This window comes from Giraffa tippelskirchi, chromosome 2, assembly GCF_054371585.1.
Source record: "Giraffa tippelskirchi isolate mGirTip1 chromosome 2, T2T-mGirTip1v1.2.pri, whole genome shotgun sequence".
NCBI lineage: Eukaryota > Metazoa > Chordata > Mammalia > Artiodactyla > Giraffidae > Giraffa > Giraffa tippelskirchi.
This window is the reverse complement of record NC_137276.1, coordinates 38,717,484-38,734,837: the sequence shown is the minus strand read 5'-3', so window position 1 is coordinate 38,734,837 and position 17,354 is coordinate 38,717,484. Positions and strand designations below refer to the sequence as shown.

Below are 17,354 nucleotides of genomic sequence, written 5' to 3'. Positions count from 1 at the left end.
CTTGCCCCTGCTGTTTTTATTTATTTTGCTGTTTTCATTTGTTTATTCAAGAAGGAAGAATAGGCAAGGAATGATTTTATGTATTTCAATAATTTAGGACTCAAGTCCTAACCTATCAGTAGAAGTATTTGGCCTGTTTTGTAGCAAATGTTTTATTTTTCAGTAAGTCAGTTTTCCCCATTGAGAATAATACTATGATTAAGGCTGTGTTCCCAAGTAGAGACTTCACAGTCAATAAAATTACAGTTGTGATATCAAAACAGAGATACAACTATAAACCTCTATATTTAAACATTAGACTTTTAGGTCTGTTAAGTGACTTTAAAATCCACTAGATACAAAAATTTTGAAATATATAAGAAGCATAACATACTAAGAAAGTATAACATTAGTATAAAAGTATAAAATCATGAAAAATACAACTGTATTAATCTAAATTAACTTTAAATTTTGTCAATAATTGTGCTTGCCTACTTAAAATTTATAAGTATTTAGAGATACTTTCATAGACTCTTACTTAAAAAAAAAGACCTCAAACTTCACCTTTATTAATTAACCATCAAAATTTGAATACTGAATTATCTTCCTAAATGATAATTTCATCTTCAGATAGTCCTTATTCTTTGAAATTTGTTTCTTCCATTTAATGGAAGACACCTAGCCTGTAGTCGACACATTTTGGCCTATAGGGACCTCAAAGATCTAAGCCTTCCTAGAGGTGACATTTTGCATTAGTTAAAACTCTTGATTGCAAATCAGAAAACTCAGCTAAAATGACCTAGGCAAAAATGAGAATATAGTGGCTGATGTAATTTAATAGTCCAGGGACACCACTAATTTCAGATAAATTTGAAGGGACAAATAAATCACCAAATACATATGGCTATTGTTGGAAGTCAAGTAATGCTGAATAGCCAAAAACCAAATGTCTACTACATATATCTTAAAGTAATTGAAGACAATTGCCATGTGTCCCCTGAAACTTCTTTAAGTTAAAAATGCAGTTTTCTTACACCCACCCTCATAAGACATATTGAAATCTCTTCCTCATCATGGTTATTTTGAATTCTCTCCAAATTGTCCTTATCCTTTGCCTGGGTTTAACTTCATACCTAAAATGAGGCTTTAGGACTCTGGTAGAATGATCCCTTGTATTTTCTAGGGATTATATGTATATTAATTTAGGCAAAATAATATCCACTTACTACCTACTTATGTGTAGTTTTCCACACACGCCATTTTAAGGCATGCCTTTCATATCCTATCCCTGAGCATTTGGCTTTTCAAAGTGTTTTACGTTACTTGGTAGTATACAGCACTTCAATTCAGATGATCCATATCTCTTCAAGAAATAGTTGAGGACATGTTTGTGTATAATATGCTATCCAATGCAAGTAACAACAGATAATAGAAAACCCAGGTTAAGCTGTCTTTAATAAGAAACCAGTACATCATGTTTTCAAACAAGGCTTGATCTCAAAACAGTGTGATCAAGACAAAGTCACAGTCTCTCCTCAGTACTGAGTTATCAACTTTGGCTCCATTCTGAGAAAACTACCTCTGTGATCCTCCTATGGGGGCCACATGCACTGTTGTCTCTATGCAGTGGAAAAATCCGCATCTCCTCCCACAACCATCTGAGAATCCCAGGTTTGCTCTGATAGGGCCATCTTGGGTTACATAACCATTTTCAAATAAGTCATCCTGGCCAAAGAGGAAGTGACCATGTTCATTAGTTAGGCCTGAGACACAGCTGACCCAGAAAACCAGGAATGAAGAGAAAGCTGACTTCCCTGGAAGCATATGGACTGCAAGTGGTAGGGGTGGAATTACCAAGAAAATCAGGATTGGAACACTGACAGCCCAAAATACTGAAAGTACATAGATTCAAATTGTGCCTTCTTCCCCACTCCATTCGTGCCTTCTTCCCCACTCCATACATTTCTCTGTAGCAAGTAAAGTATTTCAAAAAGGAGTTAGTCATTCAAACTCGAGTCAATAATGTAGCCCCCATAAACTTTTCTGTTGGGATTTTAATCTGGTCCTCTTATTCCTCTTTATCCCCTCAGATCTGTTCTCAGCATCATTGAAGGCAGCCTGGTAGGGGCCGTGGTGTGTGGAAGGTGAACCAAGGGAAGAAGTTATACTCACGTGGTGGTAACTGCCACCAACTGTGATTCAGACAACTTCAAGAAATAGGTCGAATAACCAGAGGTATTACAGCTTGTGAATGTACCTGAAGTACCAGAGATGACTGTGATGACCAAAATAATGACCTGTATTCAACAGAGCTGAGTAGCCCCAGAAGAAGCCATCGCCACCTTATTCACAGCTGCCATGAGGTCTACAGGCCTTGAACTGGACAAGTCCAAATTCAAAGTGACAAAGGGAGATGATAAAAGTGAGTATGAGATGACTTGGACATCAAAAGACAGATTATCCATGTGGTCAGCTTGTACAAATATATGTGTCTAATGGTAGAGGCCCATATCAAAATAACTGCTTTGCATTCATTAAAAGGTACTTTAATATGTTGCCTTATTTAACTATATCAACACTGCAAATGAATAGAGCAACTCCTCAGAAGTTAGGTAAGTAACAATCAGAATCACACAAGGGATCTTACCTCTCCACTCCTCTCTCCCACCTCTCTCCCAGGACCACAGCCTCTTGTTCCTCTGCAAAAACTGGATCTGACCTAATTTACAGTCCACTCTCTCTCCAGTTTATCAGTGGCTCATAAAAGTGAAAGTGAAAGTCACTCAGTCATGTCCCACTCTTTGCGATCCCGTGGACTGTAGCCTGCCAGGTTCCTCTGTCCATGGAATTTTCCAGGCAAGAATACTGGAGTGGGTTGCCATTTTCTACTCCAGGGAATCTTCCCGACCCAGGAATCAAACCCAGGTCTCCTGCATTGCAAGCAGATTCTTTACCGTCTGAGCCACTAGGGAAGCCCATCAGTGGTTCATAAACATAAACCTAAATCAGAACTACTGGTGAAGTTTTTAAAAAAAATCAAATTTCCAGGTCCCAATATAGACCTACTAAACTAGAACCTCCAGGGGTGGGCCCTGTATATTTATAAAGTACCCACATGGTTCTGAGAATCATTTAGGTAAGGAAACGACTATAACTTCAGTGGGAGGCCTTGTCTGAATGTTCCATTTGTAAGTAGAAATCCTAAGGGAAACTATGTGGTAGGTGAAAGTTAATAGCAGTGCTCAAGTCTTGGGGGTGGTTTTTTTTTGGCTGTGCATGCAGGATCTTAATTCCCTAACCAGAGATCAAACCCATGCCCCCTGCAGTGGATGTGCAGAGTCTTAGCCACTCAACCTCCAGGGAAGTCCCACCAACAGCCCAAGTTTACATACAACTTTTACCCTGTGGAAGCTCTCTGAATAACAAGGTTAGGGGAAATAACAAGGAATAAGCAAGAATAATGTAGAATCAGAGGTTTGGGGAAGATCTTACCTCTCCACTCCTCTCTCCCACTTCTCTCCCAGGACCACAGCCTCTTGTTCCTCTGCAATTGTCTTCTTAGCCAAAGTTCTCTGGATCATTGAGATGTGGTTTCTTTTCCGCCTTAGTTTCCTCTTGTCCTGTGATCAAGCCACACATACCTATCCCACCCCAAACAACTCCCACCCTCTCTGGCAGTGTCTTATTTCCTAAGATAAATGTGTTCATAAAGCATTTTATTGTACTTCAAGTGAATTAAAAAACAGATCTAATTACTAGAAACATGCGCAGAAGTGCCATGTATATGTTCCTCTATTTGCTCTGAACTTAGGGGTCCTCTATAAGTGAGTGACTAGAATCTTCTTCTTAATATCTCCTATCATGATGGCCTAAGCAGAGTAAGCAACAGAAAAATGAAGGTGAGAAGGTGAGATGTATAAGTTTTGGGAAAGCCATATCTCATGGGAGCACACAGGTGCCTCATGGGTAAACTGAAGGACAAGCATGGATTGATGTCTCTTGGATTGAACACTGAAGACACCGAGGACACTGGCCTTTCCTGTCCTTCAGGAAAAGCGATGCCTATCTAAGCTTCTTCCAGCATCAAAGGGTAAAATGGGCTGAGGGTAAAGAAAGAGAGAGATGAGTACTCCAGAGTTCAGAAGTGAGCCTCTAGGTCGGTTTCCTCCAAACATGTCCCTAACTCACCACCAGATTGGAGCAAAGCCCTGGGAAGGAGAGAATGCTAGCTCAGCCACATACATAGACACATACATAGTGACACGTGAATAGCCATAGCTAACTCATAGCTACATAGAATATAATGTGTACTACGTGCTGTTCTAAGTGCATTGCATGTATTAAACTTACAAAATGTTCACAAAATCCCTACAGATAAACATTTTTGTTATTTCCTTTTGCATATGAAGACACTGAAATTTAGAGATATTAAGTAAGCCGAAGGTCACATAGCTAATAAGAGGTAGAAAAAGGATCCAAATCCTGGATGTCTGGTTCTAGAATACAATATACTATACAATATTTTCTAGATAGTTCTAAAATTTAGAATGAAGGATGTGGGGAGATATGACCAATCTTTACAGAAACTAGGAAAATGCCACAGAGAATCACATGAAAGACAGAAGTTCTACAGTCATAGGTCACCCAACACTTTCACTGAGAGTTCCAAACTCCCTGGAATGAATTGTGAAAGGGATAGGGATTAACAGCTGCTCTGACACCACTGGAGAGAATGGCCCAAGAAATCAAGGGACTCAGTCGTCCTATGCATTGGATGTTAAAAATCAGAGATTTGGAATAACTTCCTCGAAAAAGAAAGCAAACCTTGCCTTGAACCTCCAAGCCACGGACTTTGGAAAGTAGCTCTGAGACCCTAATTCCACTGATTATAAATTTAGTTTAAGAGACACTTAACCTTCACATCCTTTCCCTCTTCCATACCATTTTAACTCGAGCAGCCTTACCCCAATCTCACCAAAACAAACAACAAACATAAAAACCAAACAAACACTGAAACTGAAAACTGCTTACAGGTCATTTGTATATAAAAACCCTTTATTGACAAAGTTTAGGAGAGAATCTATAACTTAATAATTTAATATTAGATAATCACTCTTTTAAAGGAAGAGAAAGGAAGAAAGCATAGAAGGAAAGATGGAGATGCGAAAAAAGATGGAAAGAAAGAAAAGAGAGATGGATTGAAGGGAAACAAGAAAGAAGAAAAGAAGGAAACACCTTCAACCATTTCTTGATAGTTCTGCCTCTTGCCCTGATTCTGGGCCTTACCTCCTTCCCTATCTCTACTGTTCTGAAATAAGAACCAATTCTACTGATTTCCTTAAAAAGAACAATTCAGTTTTCTCTTATCCTCATATACAGACCCACTTATGCATAACCAAATTCAAGTTGCTTAGTTCAACAAAAAGTCCTTAATGTTTGTATGATACACTCTCCTTTGAAGGCAATTGTTGCTATAAATAAATAAATAGCAGCCCCTTACAATTTCATAGGAATTACACATTTAAAAGTAAATTCAATCACTAAATCCAGCATAATTTGTATACAGTAAAACAAGGATGCTTTATGCTTCCAAATTACACAGAATACACTCCTCTATTCATTTGGTTTCAACATTTCTCAAATTCGATTTCTGGTATGTGTTTGAGACTTTACCTTATACTTTAACTTAATCCTTTATCAACTTATATCAAACCAATTAACACAATAGTAGAGGACCCAGGAGGGCAATCTGAATTCCCAAAAAAGTCCACAGAGGGCTCAAAACACGTTTTCACATTAAATTTTGCCTATGGCATGCTGCAGTCCATGAGGTTGCAAAGAGTTGGATACGACTGGGCAACTGAAAAACAACAATCCCTCGTTAGGTCAATTAAAATCATCACTTATATTAACTTTGATATTCTAAATAGAGAAGTGACCTAGGAAATAAAAATATATACAGAAAAATACAACACAGCATCGTTATCCCTATATTTGTATTGATACTTGCAAGAGGAAGAGGATAAATGTGGGATGGGTCACGAGTAGGAAATGAGGGAGGGAAGAGAAGGAAATAACAAATTTTAACGTTTGTTCTAAGCCTGGTCTTGTCCAGTTAAGCTGTAATTGGAAGCACCAACTTTAGGGAAGTGGTCTCAATAATTCCAGCAGATGGCAGTGCAGTGCTGCATAACAGGTATAGTTATTTAAAAATAAAAACCACCAAAAAACCTTCTTGAACCTCTGGACCCCTTAAGAAGAAAAAACATACAAATTATTCCTTTTTAGGGTTGAGAAGTAATTATTAAAGTATAAGCCCATGCTCTGAAAATCTTTTTAATTTGTGAAGTGAACATGAAAGTGTTAGTCACAAGTCCTGTCAGACTCTTTGTGACCCCATGGACTGTAGCCCGCCAGGCTCCTCTGTCCACTGGATTCTCCAGGCAAGAATACTGGAGTGGGTAGCCATTCCCTTCTCCAGGAGATCTTCCTGAACCTAGGGATCGAACCTGGGTCTCCCGCATTGCAGACAGATTCTTTACTGTCTGAGCCACCAGGGAGTTTTTAGACACAGCAAATGCAACCCCAAATCCCAGCCGTCCCCAAAGTTCCAGACACCTCTGTGGATCCCCTCATCAAGATATTTATTACTATCAGCTTATGCATGGTTTTGCATTGGCCTCAGGAATTGGCTTCCCTTGTGGCTCAGCTGGTAAAGAATCCCCCTGCAATGCAGGAGACCTGGGTTTGATCCCTGGGTTGGGAAGATCCTCCTGGAGAGAGGAAAGGCTACCCACCCCAGTATTCTGGCCTGGAGAATTCCATGGACTGTATAGTCCATGGGGTCACAAACAGTAGGACAGGACATAGCTACTTTCACTTTTAGGAATCGACTAGAACCTCAGGTAGCTGCATAAAGCAGCTTCCCCACATCTTTTCCCCTTACTCCGCAGCTTCTTCCCCTGACAACAGACGAGGCTGTTTCCAACCCACTCAGTTCCATACCGGAGTTCATCGGAATCATCTCAAATTTCTTTGGCCCTTCGTGAATTCTTCCTTTCCTAACCTCCAGAGTATGCAGTGCCCTTAGCCCCAGTTCAGCATTGAAAACCTCTGTGGTGGTTCTCACCTGTGTTCGTTTCAATTTACCAATTAGTCAGTACACCTGAGACCAATGGACAGGGTAGTAGGTGTGTTTTGAATTCCCCGCTATATATAACATGGTGCCAGATTCCAAGGAGGTGCTTAATAAACAGTTGTCATTGATTAACTCCTCTCACCAACTCTTAAAAAAGTTTGTCAGCATCCATCTGATTTTTAGTCACACCCTGTGAGTTAGAAGCCAGCTATTAGAGCAGGTTAAGACTCTAGTGGGGGACTTCTGCTGCTGGTCAAATCCTGGTGCAAGGTTTTAGTGTCAAGTAAAAGCAGCTCGTTTGGTCCCTGTAACTGAAACCCCATTTTTTCACACATGAGGCACATGTGCTCCACTTTTTCCCAACTTTCAAGGGTTTCCTTGCATGGGCAGTGCCCCATGCCGGGGCCTGGGCCTGTGCTCAATTTGAGCACAACAGAGTTATTATTTTTTTTTTTTTTCTTTTTTTCCTCAGGGCATTTGCTAGTTTTTTTTTTCTTTTTTTTAAATTAATTTATTTATTTTAGTTATTTAATTAAACTAGTCTCAGTTCAACATAGTCGTATCATTTTTACATTCAGGCCTCAATCTAAGTTTTATTTAGTGTATTTCTACCAGCTCTTCTCTTTGCCACTTTTATTCCCTTTCCCAAACCTGCTCCTGATACTCAATGCTCTGGAGGTCCTGCTTCTTATATAGGACACTTCTCATCGGGTGTCCTATTTTGGCCCACTGAATTGGGAACATCCAACATACCCTACCTTGGAGCTTCCCTGCTGGCTCAGATGGTAAAGAATTTTGCCGCAGTGTGGGAGATCCGGGTTTGACCCCTGGGTCAGGAAGATCCACTGGAAAAGGGAATGGCAACCCACTCCAGTATTCTTGCCTGGAGAATCCCATAGACATAGAAGCCTGGTGGGCTACAGTTCATGGGGTTGCAAAGAGTAGGACACCACTGAGCAACTAACGCTTGCGTATTCAACATATTCTATGCATTCTGAGTGTGAAACTTCAAGCAAACCTGACCTTCATTAGCCCCACCCTCGATGCATTATAATTCTCTTTAGTAGCTGCTTCCTTTGTTCTTTTTTCTTTGTTCGTTTGTTGTTTTCACTCATTCATTCACCAAGTATTTATTGAGTGACTATGGATTAGGCACTGGACTCTGGCAAGTCAGTCAGTATGATCTCTAGCCTCAGAAAGCTTGTGGCTTTGTAAAGATGACATTTAAAAATAAACACACAAGTCAATATGGAATTATAATTAAAATATGTTCTCTGGTGAGAAGAGCAGGGTGCTATAAGAACGTATCGTGCTGGTGGTGATAGTGTGATAGGTAATTTGTGTGCCCTGTGTGCTCAGTCGTGTCCAACACTTTTCGGACCCCATGGACTAGAGACCACTAGGCTCCTCTGCCCATGGGATTCTCCAGGCAAGAATACTGGAGTGGGTTGCCATTTCCTACTCCAAGGAATCTTCTGGCCCTGGGATTGAACCCATGTCTCTTGTGTCTCCTGCAATGGCAGGCAGATTCTTTACCACTGCGTCACCTGGGAAGCCCAATAAGTAATTTAGATGGAGGCAACGGTTCAGGGTAGGGAAGTGACATTTATATTGAGGCCCAAAGGGTGAGAAGTGAGTATCCTGAGGGATCAATGTATGCAAAACAACTTTGGAAACAGAACAGGGCACTGCAGTGTGGTGAGAACAGTGTAGCCCAACAGGAGGTTTGGAAGTGAGGCAGAAGTCACCCTGCAGGATATCATGGGCCATATTCCAGTGTGTAACGTCAGTGATTCTGAAACAGGCTTGCCCCGGGACTTCCCTGGCAGTCTACTGGTTAAGATACCATGCTTCAGCGGCGGGCGGGGGGGGGGGGGTGTTCGACCCCTGGTTGGGGAACAAAGATACCACATGCCATGTGGTGTGGCCAAAAAATTAAAGGAAAAAAAAAAGGCTTTCCCCCTCCCTGTTTGACCTTTAGAAACTTGAGTCAGATGTCCAAATTCTTCCCCCTCGGTGTTTCCCACTTGAAACACACTCAGACTCTGCTCAGGGCCCTGTTGAAAAAACAGGGACTGAGAACATGTCTTCACTTTTCCTAGGATCGGGACCAACTCATCCATCATTTCAAGTGACAGGGGGAAAAGACCTAACCTGCCATCACAGGAGTAACAGTTTTATGGGAAATCTTTAAAAGGGCTGCACTTTAAAATGCTAATTTTAATGCCTTTTAATGTCAAAGCATTTTCAATGCATTATTTTGCCAACAAAGGTCCGTCTAGTCAAAGCTATGGTTTTTCTAGTAGTCATGTATGGGTGTGAGAGTTGGACTATTAAGGAAGCTGAGCACCAAAGAACTGATGCTTTTGAACTGTGATGTTGGAGAAGACTCGTGAGAGTCCCTTGGACAGCAAGGAGATCCAACCAGTCCATCCCAAAGGAAATCAGTCCTGGGTGTTCATTGGAAGGACTGATGCTGAAGCTGAAACTCCAATACTTTGGCCACCTAATGCGAAGAACTGACTCATTGGAAAGGACTCTGATGCTGGGAAAGATTGAAGGCGGAGAAGGGGACAACAGAAGAAAATATGTTTGGATGGCATCACCGACTTGATGGCCAAAAGTTTGAGCAAGCTCCGGGAGTTGGTGATTGACAGGGAGGCCTGGCATGCTACAGTCCATGGGGTCACAAATTTTTAAGAAAAGTATAAAAGTGTTTGTATTTAATTTTAGACCAATCTTAGAGCCTGGATCCCCTTCAAAGAGGCCTCTGACACTTAAATAATTAACAGTAATAATGCAAGTTAATAGTGATCACTCTTTTCCAGAAATCGGAAGCACTTTTCACTTATTTGACACTTCCTTAAGCTTGGTGGTACTAGTGGTAAAGAACTGCCTGCCAATGCAGGAGATGTAAGAGATTCAGGTTCAGTCCCTGGGTCAGGAAGATCCCCTGGAGAAGGGCATGGCCACCCACTCCAGTATTCTTGCCTGGAGGATCCCATGGACAGAGGAGCCTGGTGGGCTACAGCCCATAGTGTTGCAAAGAGTCAGACATGACTGAAGCGACCTAGCACATAGGCACGCAAGCTTCAGGTAGATAGATCACAAGGAGGCTAGGAAAGGAAGAGTTTTAGCCTGCAATTCAGACACCTGAAGGAAGCCCACAGCAAGAGAGGGGTCCCCATCAGCCGTGTAGGTAATGATGTGGCCCTTTAATATGTGACACTGACCACCCGTACCCTCGACTAGCATGAACAAATTGTTCTCGCGAAATTTAGTTATTCCTTGACAACTGAAGGAAGACATGTCCTATCAACATTATCTCAAATGGCTTCATCAGGAGTGGATGCAAAGAGGTAAAGAACTGTAGATGCTGGGACAATGGGTACTTCAAGTATATTGTACTTTTCTTTCTGGTTTTGTCTATGTTTGGAAAGTTTCATCATTAGTAAAATATTTTAAACGTTTCTCTTTATGTCATTATTTATTATTTTCCTCACTGCTCCCACCAAATGTTTCTCTGTGCTAATGGGACAAAACCCCAGTTATCTCTTACTGGGAGCTGCTCTGGCAACAGGTATAAAAATGCATGGTTTGGCAGGGTTAAAAAAGACTCAAAACTTTGAAGTATAAGAAGAGAAACTTGGATCTCTATCTTGAATTCACACTATTTCACGTCAATAAGCAGTTTCTGAATTAGATCTATTGGGCCCAGGAAGGTGAGTGCCAAATAGATATCACCATCTTCATCATCACGGGGCAATGGTGTAGGGATTTCAGAAGGAACGCACTTCCTGACTGATTAAGCATGACTTTGGTCATGCACAGCATGCTCCCCAACCTTCTCCATGTGCCCCCACATGCAAATGCTCCCAAAGAGGAGTCTGGATCAACAGAGAACAAATTAAACCACTAAGCCTAGAAGTAGTGGTCTTAATAGAACCAGACTCTTAGGAAGTCTTGGAAATTTCCAATCCAGGGTCTTCTCATCTATACTAACTGGAAGACTGAAGCATAATCTAAAGGATTTTATCTGCCCAAGGAAGGGCTTATTTCCAAATGGTGCAGTGACTACTGAGTCAGAAGTCATGGGACCTGATGCCTCAATTTCCATGTTCATGAAAGGGTGAAAATATAGGTTATTATGGGGATTAAGTAAGACATTGCAAGGAAGCGCTTAGCACAGCAGCTAACATAATGAAGTACTCAATAAATGGTTTTGGCTTTTGTAAATTATTTGATTACTTACCACATCTTTATATGCCAGTGACATCTTGGCTTGACCTCAGACAGACCCACTCATAATCCAATTTAAACACCTCGTGCAGGGCAAAAATGTTTTCCAAACATGACTATAAACTCATTTTATTATGCTTTTGAAATAAGAAAATATTATCATAAATATCTGATCTATTAGTGAAGTCACAATCTGAAAAAAAAAAGTCAAATGGTACAGTGTATCTACAGAAGTTACATATTTCTTTTGCTTTTTTTTTTTTACTCAATTTCAATGTAGAACTTGCAGTAATATAAAGAAATATTTAAGATGTAAAATCATCCCACCACAATTTTGTTCTTGATTCCACAAAACAAACACATCATTCTCATGAGTCCCTCCATTTTAAAATAAAACAGTATAGGCACATGGAACGTAACCGTAAAATTTTGTATAGATGACAATGGTAATCTCTAAAATCTACATTTTCCTTACTCGTTTTCTAAAAATGCTGCTCCAAAAAGAAAAATAAAATACAAATGTATGCACATATAAAGTCAGAATATCCCAAATATTTTATACAAATTTTTAAAAGCTCTGATCTCTATGCTCATTTTTCATGAATATTTATAATACTTTAGAGAAATCACATTGCAGAACAAGATAAACACAATTTTACTGTGACCAGCATAGGAAAATACATGTATAGGAATATTTATAACTCTTCATATTTCAAACAATCTTTAGGTTTGAAGATTTAAGAAATGACATTTAGCATAAAGTGTTATTCCAAACACATACTACTTCATTTTAACTTTGACTGTTTACAGATATTTTCCAAACATTGCTTTTAAATGGCAAATGACAAAGAAAGTGGTTTCACATCTAAATCTTCAAACTAAGTATAAAAATAACAGGAAACGTTCAAATTTCTCTTTGGAAAACACCTATGAGATACTAGCTTTCTGCCATCAAATCCAGTCAGCGTTTCATTCTGAAAGCACTGTATTAATACGTAATTTTAAAAATAATCCAGTTATAGGCAAAGATTCTTGCTGAATATACTTAGCCAACCTGGGTCCCCCTCATGGCTGTGTTTTTTCTTTCAGTACCTGTGTCCAGGCATTTGTGATACCTCTCTGGGGACAGTGGACTGAATGACCTTCAGGGTCAAAATATTTCCTTGAGGTTCAGACTTAAATTTTTTTCGGCCACAGGGCTCAGCACATGGGATCTTAGTTCCCCAATCAGGGTTCGAACCTGAGGCCCCTGAATTGCAAGCGTGGAGTCTTAACCACCGCACCTACAGGGAAGTCTCCAGATTTAAAATGTTTAATTAATTAAAGTCTCCTTTCAAATGTATAACTTGCCCCTATTTACAAGTGCAGCATGATTTGGGATTGAGGATTATAGTTCAGAGGACTTAAATGGTTAGGGACAGGCTGGGGGTCTGACCGCTCTCTTATCTCCCCACGCCCTCCCTCTTCAATCTGAAGACCCAAACCATAGGGAGCTCGGGTACTTGGAAATGAGAGAACTATTCTAATCCAGTGACTTAAGGTGTGTGAAAGAGTTGTATGAACTATAAAACAACACACCACTAGCCTCCTTAACTTTGTCCTTCCTCTCTCCTGACCAAAGCTATAATTTGTGAGAGGGCCATAGTGCTGAGGCTAACCCCCAAAGCCTTCTCATTCAGCTGAAAAGGTCCACCAAGTTTTTAATGATTATCTATAAAGAGATGAAGAGCAGTGGACACTGGAACAATAATTGACACAGGGAGAAAGGAAATCTCACTTTCAGAACATCTCTAGAATAATATTTTTCAGGCAAAACTCTCACCCTGTTTTGGATAATGATGAAGCTAAATGTCTGATCTGAAAAGAAAACTCTCACCAGAGACCTGCTGATTCAAGAATTCAATTCCTGCCCAGCTGGAATGCTGCCAACATTTTCCTGTTCCTAACAGAAATGTCTACAGTTAAAATAAGTGCTTTATTTCTGAAGAAAAAAAAAGGGAAATGTTAGTGTTAACATTTCTGGTAAGATTTAGTAATCACCCACTTGACTCTGTGTGTTCTGTCAATTTAAAGTATCATATGTGATAGCAACAGAGGTGAGCACCTGCTCAGAGGAAATGAGCTTTCAGTGGTGGTGGAAGGTGAGGATGCTAAACCTTCTTCCTAGTGGAGCTTCTCATTAGGATGTAAAACAGAATGCTTAAAGAATAGTTAGATTCTTCAAAAGGCAGTGATTAAAATGGGATGCCTCCTTTCCCAAACAGCATAAAGAAACCTACATGTCAAGGCTTCTAGCTTACCTTCTAACTAAAGAAGGAAGGTGGAGGGACAGAGAGTTTGAAACAAAGCTGTTCCAGCGTTATCTGCTTTAGTCATTCGTTGAAATTACCCCTGTTTACAGGAAATTATATCAGTTGTGTCCTAACATTCTCCATGGTGTGATCCTCTTTGAGTTCAATTGTGAATATAAATCCCAAATGGGGAAACTCTCAGCTGGTCCAGTTTGCTTTGTTATTTGCTATTTCCCACCCCCCTACAAACATATTAATAAGACAATAAATTTCCTTGGAAGGCAATGCTTCTGCCAAACTAAAGTCCTTCAGAACATATACAATCTGGTGTCCCACCTCTCTCAGCCCTGAAGATTCCTAGGCTCAAGGCCATTGGTCATGTGGGATTGGAACCAAGCATTGCTAGAGCCACAGATTCCCCATCTTTCTGATCTAATTCTCTTGCTACAGAATAAGCCACCGAGCCATTGGTCCATAGCTGCAGCTTGGGATCTGATTCTTTGGCAAGGAACCGCAGCTGGGTTTTTTTCATCTTCTTTACAACTCTAGCAAAGCCAAGCAACAAAGAACTAAATATCATTGAGAATCCACAGAGAAGGAATGCTGCAGTGTAGCTGCCAGTCGTATCTACAAGCCATCCTGTAACAAGCAACAGCAAAATGATATTGTTGAGTTGAAAATTTGACTATTTACCCACTCAAATCTAATAATTTGTGAGGATAATAACAACAGATTGCTAGCACCACCACTATCATTTTGACACAAAAAGTAGATCTAAAAGTATTTTGCAACAACTGAAAAATGCATTCTATTTTCTAGAGAAAATTCTAAAATAGATTGTTGTTATTACGTAAAGTTCTTGGAAGTACCACATTCTATATTAAGAATAATATTATTCTTAATACACAATAAATATTAGTTATTATTAATTTCATGAAATATGGTAGAAAAGATAAAAATATCATTCAAATTACAGAGGTTAGGATTATCTCTTTATCTAGACTGTTAAGAGAATATAATTGTACAGAACCCTAGTAGTAATATTCCCAGCACCCATATATTGTCTATCTTTAGTAACAGAACATGCTCCTAGATAAAGCAGAATCCAAATTTCCTATTAGATCCAGACATTTTATCCTATCCAGTTTGAAAATCAGATTGTTGGGCCATGTTAAAGTTTCAAATGCAAATTTCAGGAAGCATAATTCTGTAATCACAGCTGTTTCGAATTTATCTGTTGTTGCAACAAATTAACCACAACATCGACTCCTGCTCTAAATTTTGAGGAGAACCAGAGCATATGATATGCAAAATATAAGTCCCAATAATCAGGGACTCAATGGGATAAAATTAGACATTGGCAGGAAATTATTTTGTAATTAAAAAGGTTTTTAAAGTTCCTCCAAACTTTACTTATGTGCCAAGAAAATCCACCACAGAAGTATATGATTTCTGCTCTCATCTACTTCAACAATTAGTCAAAGATGGCATGCAAAAATTATTAGAAGCCCCATAAAGTTTCCTACAACCCAAAGTGCAACTGAAGGTTGCTCAGTCATGTCCGACTCTTTGTGACCCCATGGACTATACAGTCCATGGAATTCTCCAGGCCAGAATACTGGAGTGGGTAACCTTCCCTTCTCCAGGGGATCTTCCCAACTCAGGTACTGAACCCAGGTCTCCCACATTGCAGGCGGATTCTTTACCAGCTGAGCCACAAGGGAAGCCCAAGAATGCTGGAATGGGTAGCCTATCCCTTCTCCAGTAGACCTTCCTGACCCAGGAATTGAACCGGGGTCTCCTGCATTGCAGGTGGATTCTTTACCAACTGAGCTATGAGGGAAGCCTACAATCCAAACTACTCTCAAATATTTTAGTTATGTGATTTACTTGCGCATTTCTTTAGCAGCAAACAAGAGACTGAGTAAAGAACCGTCATCTTAAAAGTCATTAAATAAGAGAAGTATTACAACAGGAACTCACACACTAATCCTCTAATACCTAGCAATGAGTATAATGTCTGATATGCCAAATGCTGGAGAAGACTCTTGTGAGTCCCTTGGACTGCAAGGAGATCCAGTCAGTCAATCCCAAAGGAAATCAGTCCTGAATATTCATTGGAAGGACTGATGCTGAAGCTGAAGCTCCAATACTTTAGCCACCTGATGCACTGATTCATTGGAAAAGACCCTGATGCTGGGAAATATTGAAAGCAGGAGAAGGGGATGACAGAGGACCAGATGGTTGAATGGCATCACCGATGCGATGGACATGAGTTTGAGTAGGCTCCGGGAGTCAGTGATAGACAGGGAAGCCTGGAGTGCTGCAGCCCATGGGGTCGCAAAGAGTCGGATACGACTGAGTGACTGAACTGAACTGATTCCAAATGAAGACCATGGTTTGACAAAAAGGATCCAGGAATCCTCATTTATGTTCCATGATTGTTTAACAGAATCACAGTGTTCCTAAAGGTTGGTAAATACAAAAACTGGCTATGAAGGGAGGATGTGAGAACATATTGGGGGTATTTTTCAAAACTGAAGCACTAAACATATCATCCTATATTATGCAGTTTAAACTAACCAGGAATTTTTATCCATAGCCACCAAGCAGTCACAATTTCCCCTGGTTTGACACTTTTGCAATTGCTGGGTTTGGAAATAACTTGAACTGTTGTCTATTTACAGCAGTTTCTAAAGCAGAAATCCTGCCTTCTTCAAAATATTCCCTTCTTTCCTTCTAAGCAAATGTTTACTTCATTTCTCTTTTGCCTGTCTTCAGAGACCTTCTTCACTAGGCAGGTAAGAATCTGGACCAATCATTCTCAATCTTTAGTGTACAGGAGCATCATAAGAAAACTGCTTGAGAATGTAGGTTCCTGGAACTCACCCCCAAAGATCCAAATCACAGATGGAGGGTCATGGAATCTGCAGTCTAACAAGGGCCCGAGGGGATTCTGTTGTGGTGATCTCAAGACCTCATTCTGAGAGACACTGGTCTAGACTACATACACCAAGAAGAAGGAATGAGTTCTTACCTGTTTGCTGCTATACTGACAGCACCAGACACAGTGCTGATGTACACAGCAATAAATATCTGTTGAATTACTTGTTTAAGGCATATAATACATATTTCTTGAATTATTTAATGCACTCAATGAATATTTGTGGAATTACTTAATCATGTTTTTAATGTCTGTATCATTTTACAGTTTACAAAACATTCTAGATGCTTTATCTTGAGTCCCAAATCTGTGTATCCAAGTCTGGCCTCCCTCTAATGCTTGGATTTCATCCTTAAATACCTTATTGGGTATTTCAGATATCTGAGTATGTCTAAACATTACATTTATTATTTTCTGGCAAAGCTACTCTTTTCAGCTTCCTTATTTCTTTCAAGTGTGCCATCATCTCCTGATATATTGGACTTTTTTCCCTCCTTCATATCCCCACATGCTAAAATCAGTTGATTTTCCCCCCAAATTTCCTCCTTTGACCACAGAGTTCATTCTCATTTCTGCTGCAGAAGCCATAGTTCAGGCCTTTATCAGATGGCTCCTGAACTATCAGAATGAAATTCTAACTGCTTCTCCACTAAAGTACTAGATCATCTTTCTAAAACATATTCTTTATTACTCCCTTGCACAAAAGCTGTAATACTTCAGAGACCCATATTCTCTGAAGTATATAGGGCCCCAGCTCCTTTAG

At 39.9% G+C, this 17,354-nt stretch overlaps 1 protein-coding gene and 1 long non-coding RNA gene across 9 annotated transcripts in view; one reads left to right on the top strand and one right to left on the bottom strand.

Moving 5' to 3' along the window:
* The first annotated feature begins 1,992 nt into the window (after positions 1–1,992).
* LOC145531968 (uncharacterized) lies at positions 1,993–10,587 on the top strand. The gene is made up of 2 exons (XR_014072888.1): positions 1,993–2,401; positions 9,220–10,587. It is a non-coding gene; the product is annotated as an uncharacterized LOC145531968 (long non-coding RNA).
* An 882-nt stretch (positions 10,588–11,469) lies between these two features.
* The window catches only part of SLC16A12 (solute carrier family 16 member 12), a 95,374-nt gene continuing 89,489 nt past the window's right edge, over positions 11,470–17,354 (bottom strand). For all 8 annotated transcript variants that reach the window (XM_081555856.1, XM_081555802.1, XM_081555813.1 and 5 more), the window contains one exon: positions 11,470–14,286. In XM_081555856.1, coding sequence (XP_081411982.1) covers positions 14,024–14,286 — 263 coding nt within the window. In that variant the 3' untranslated portion in view covers positions 11,470–14,023. The remainder of the gene's footprint in view (positions 14,287–17,354) is intronic.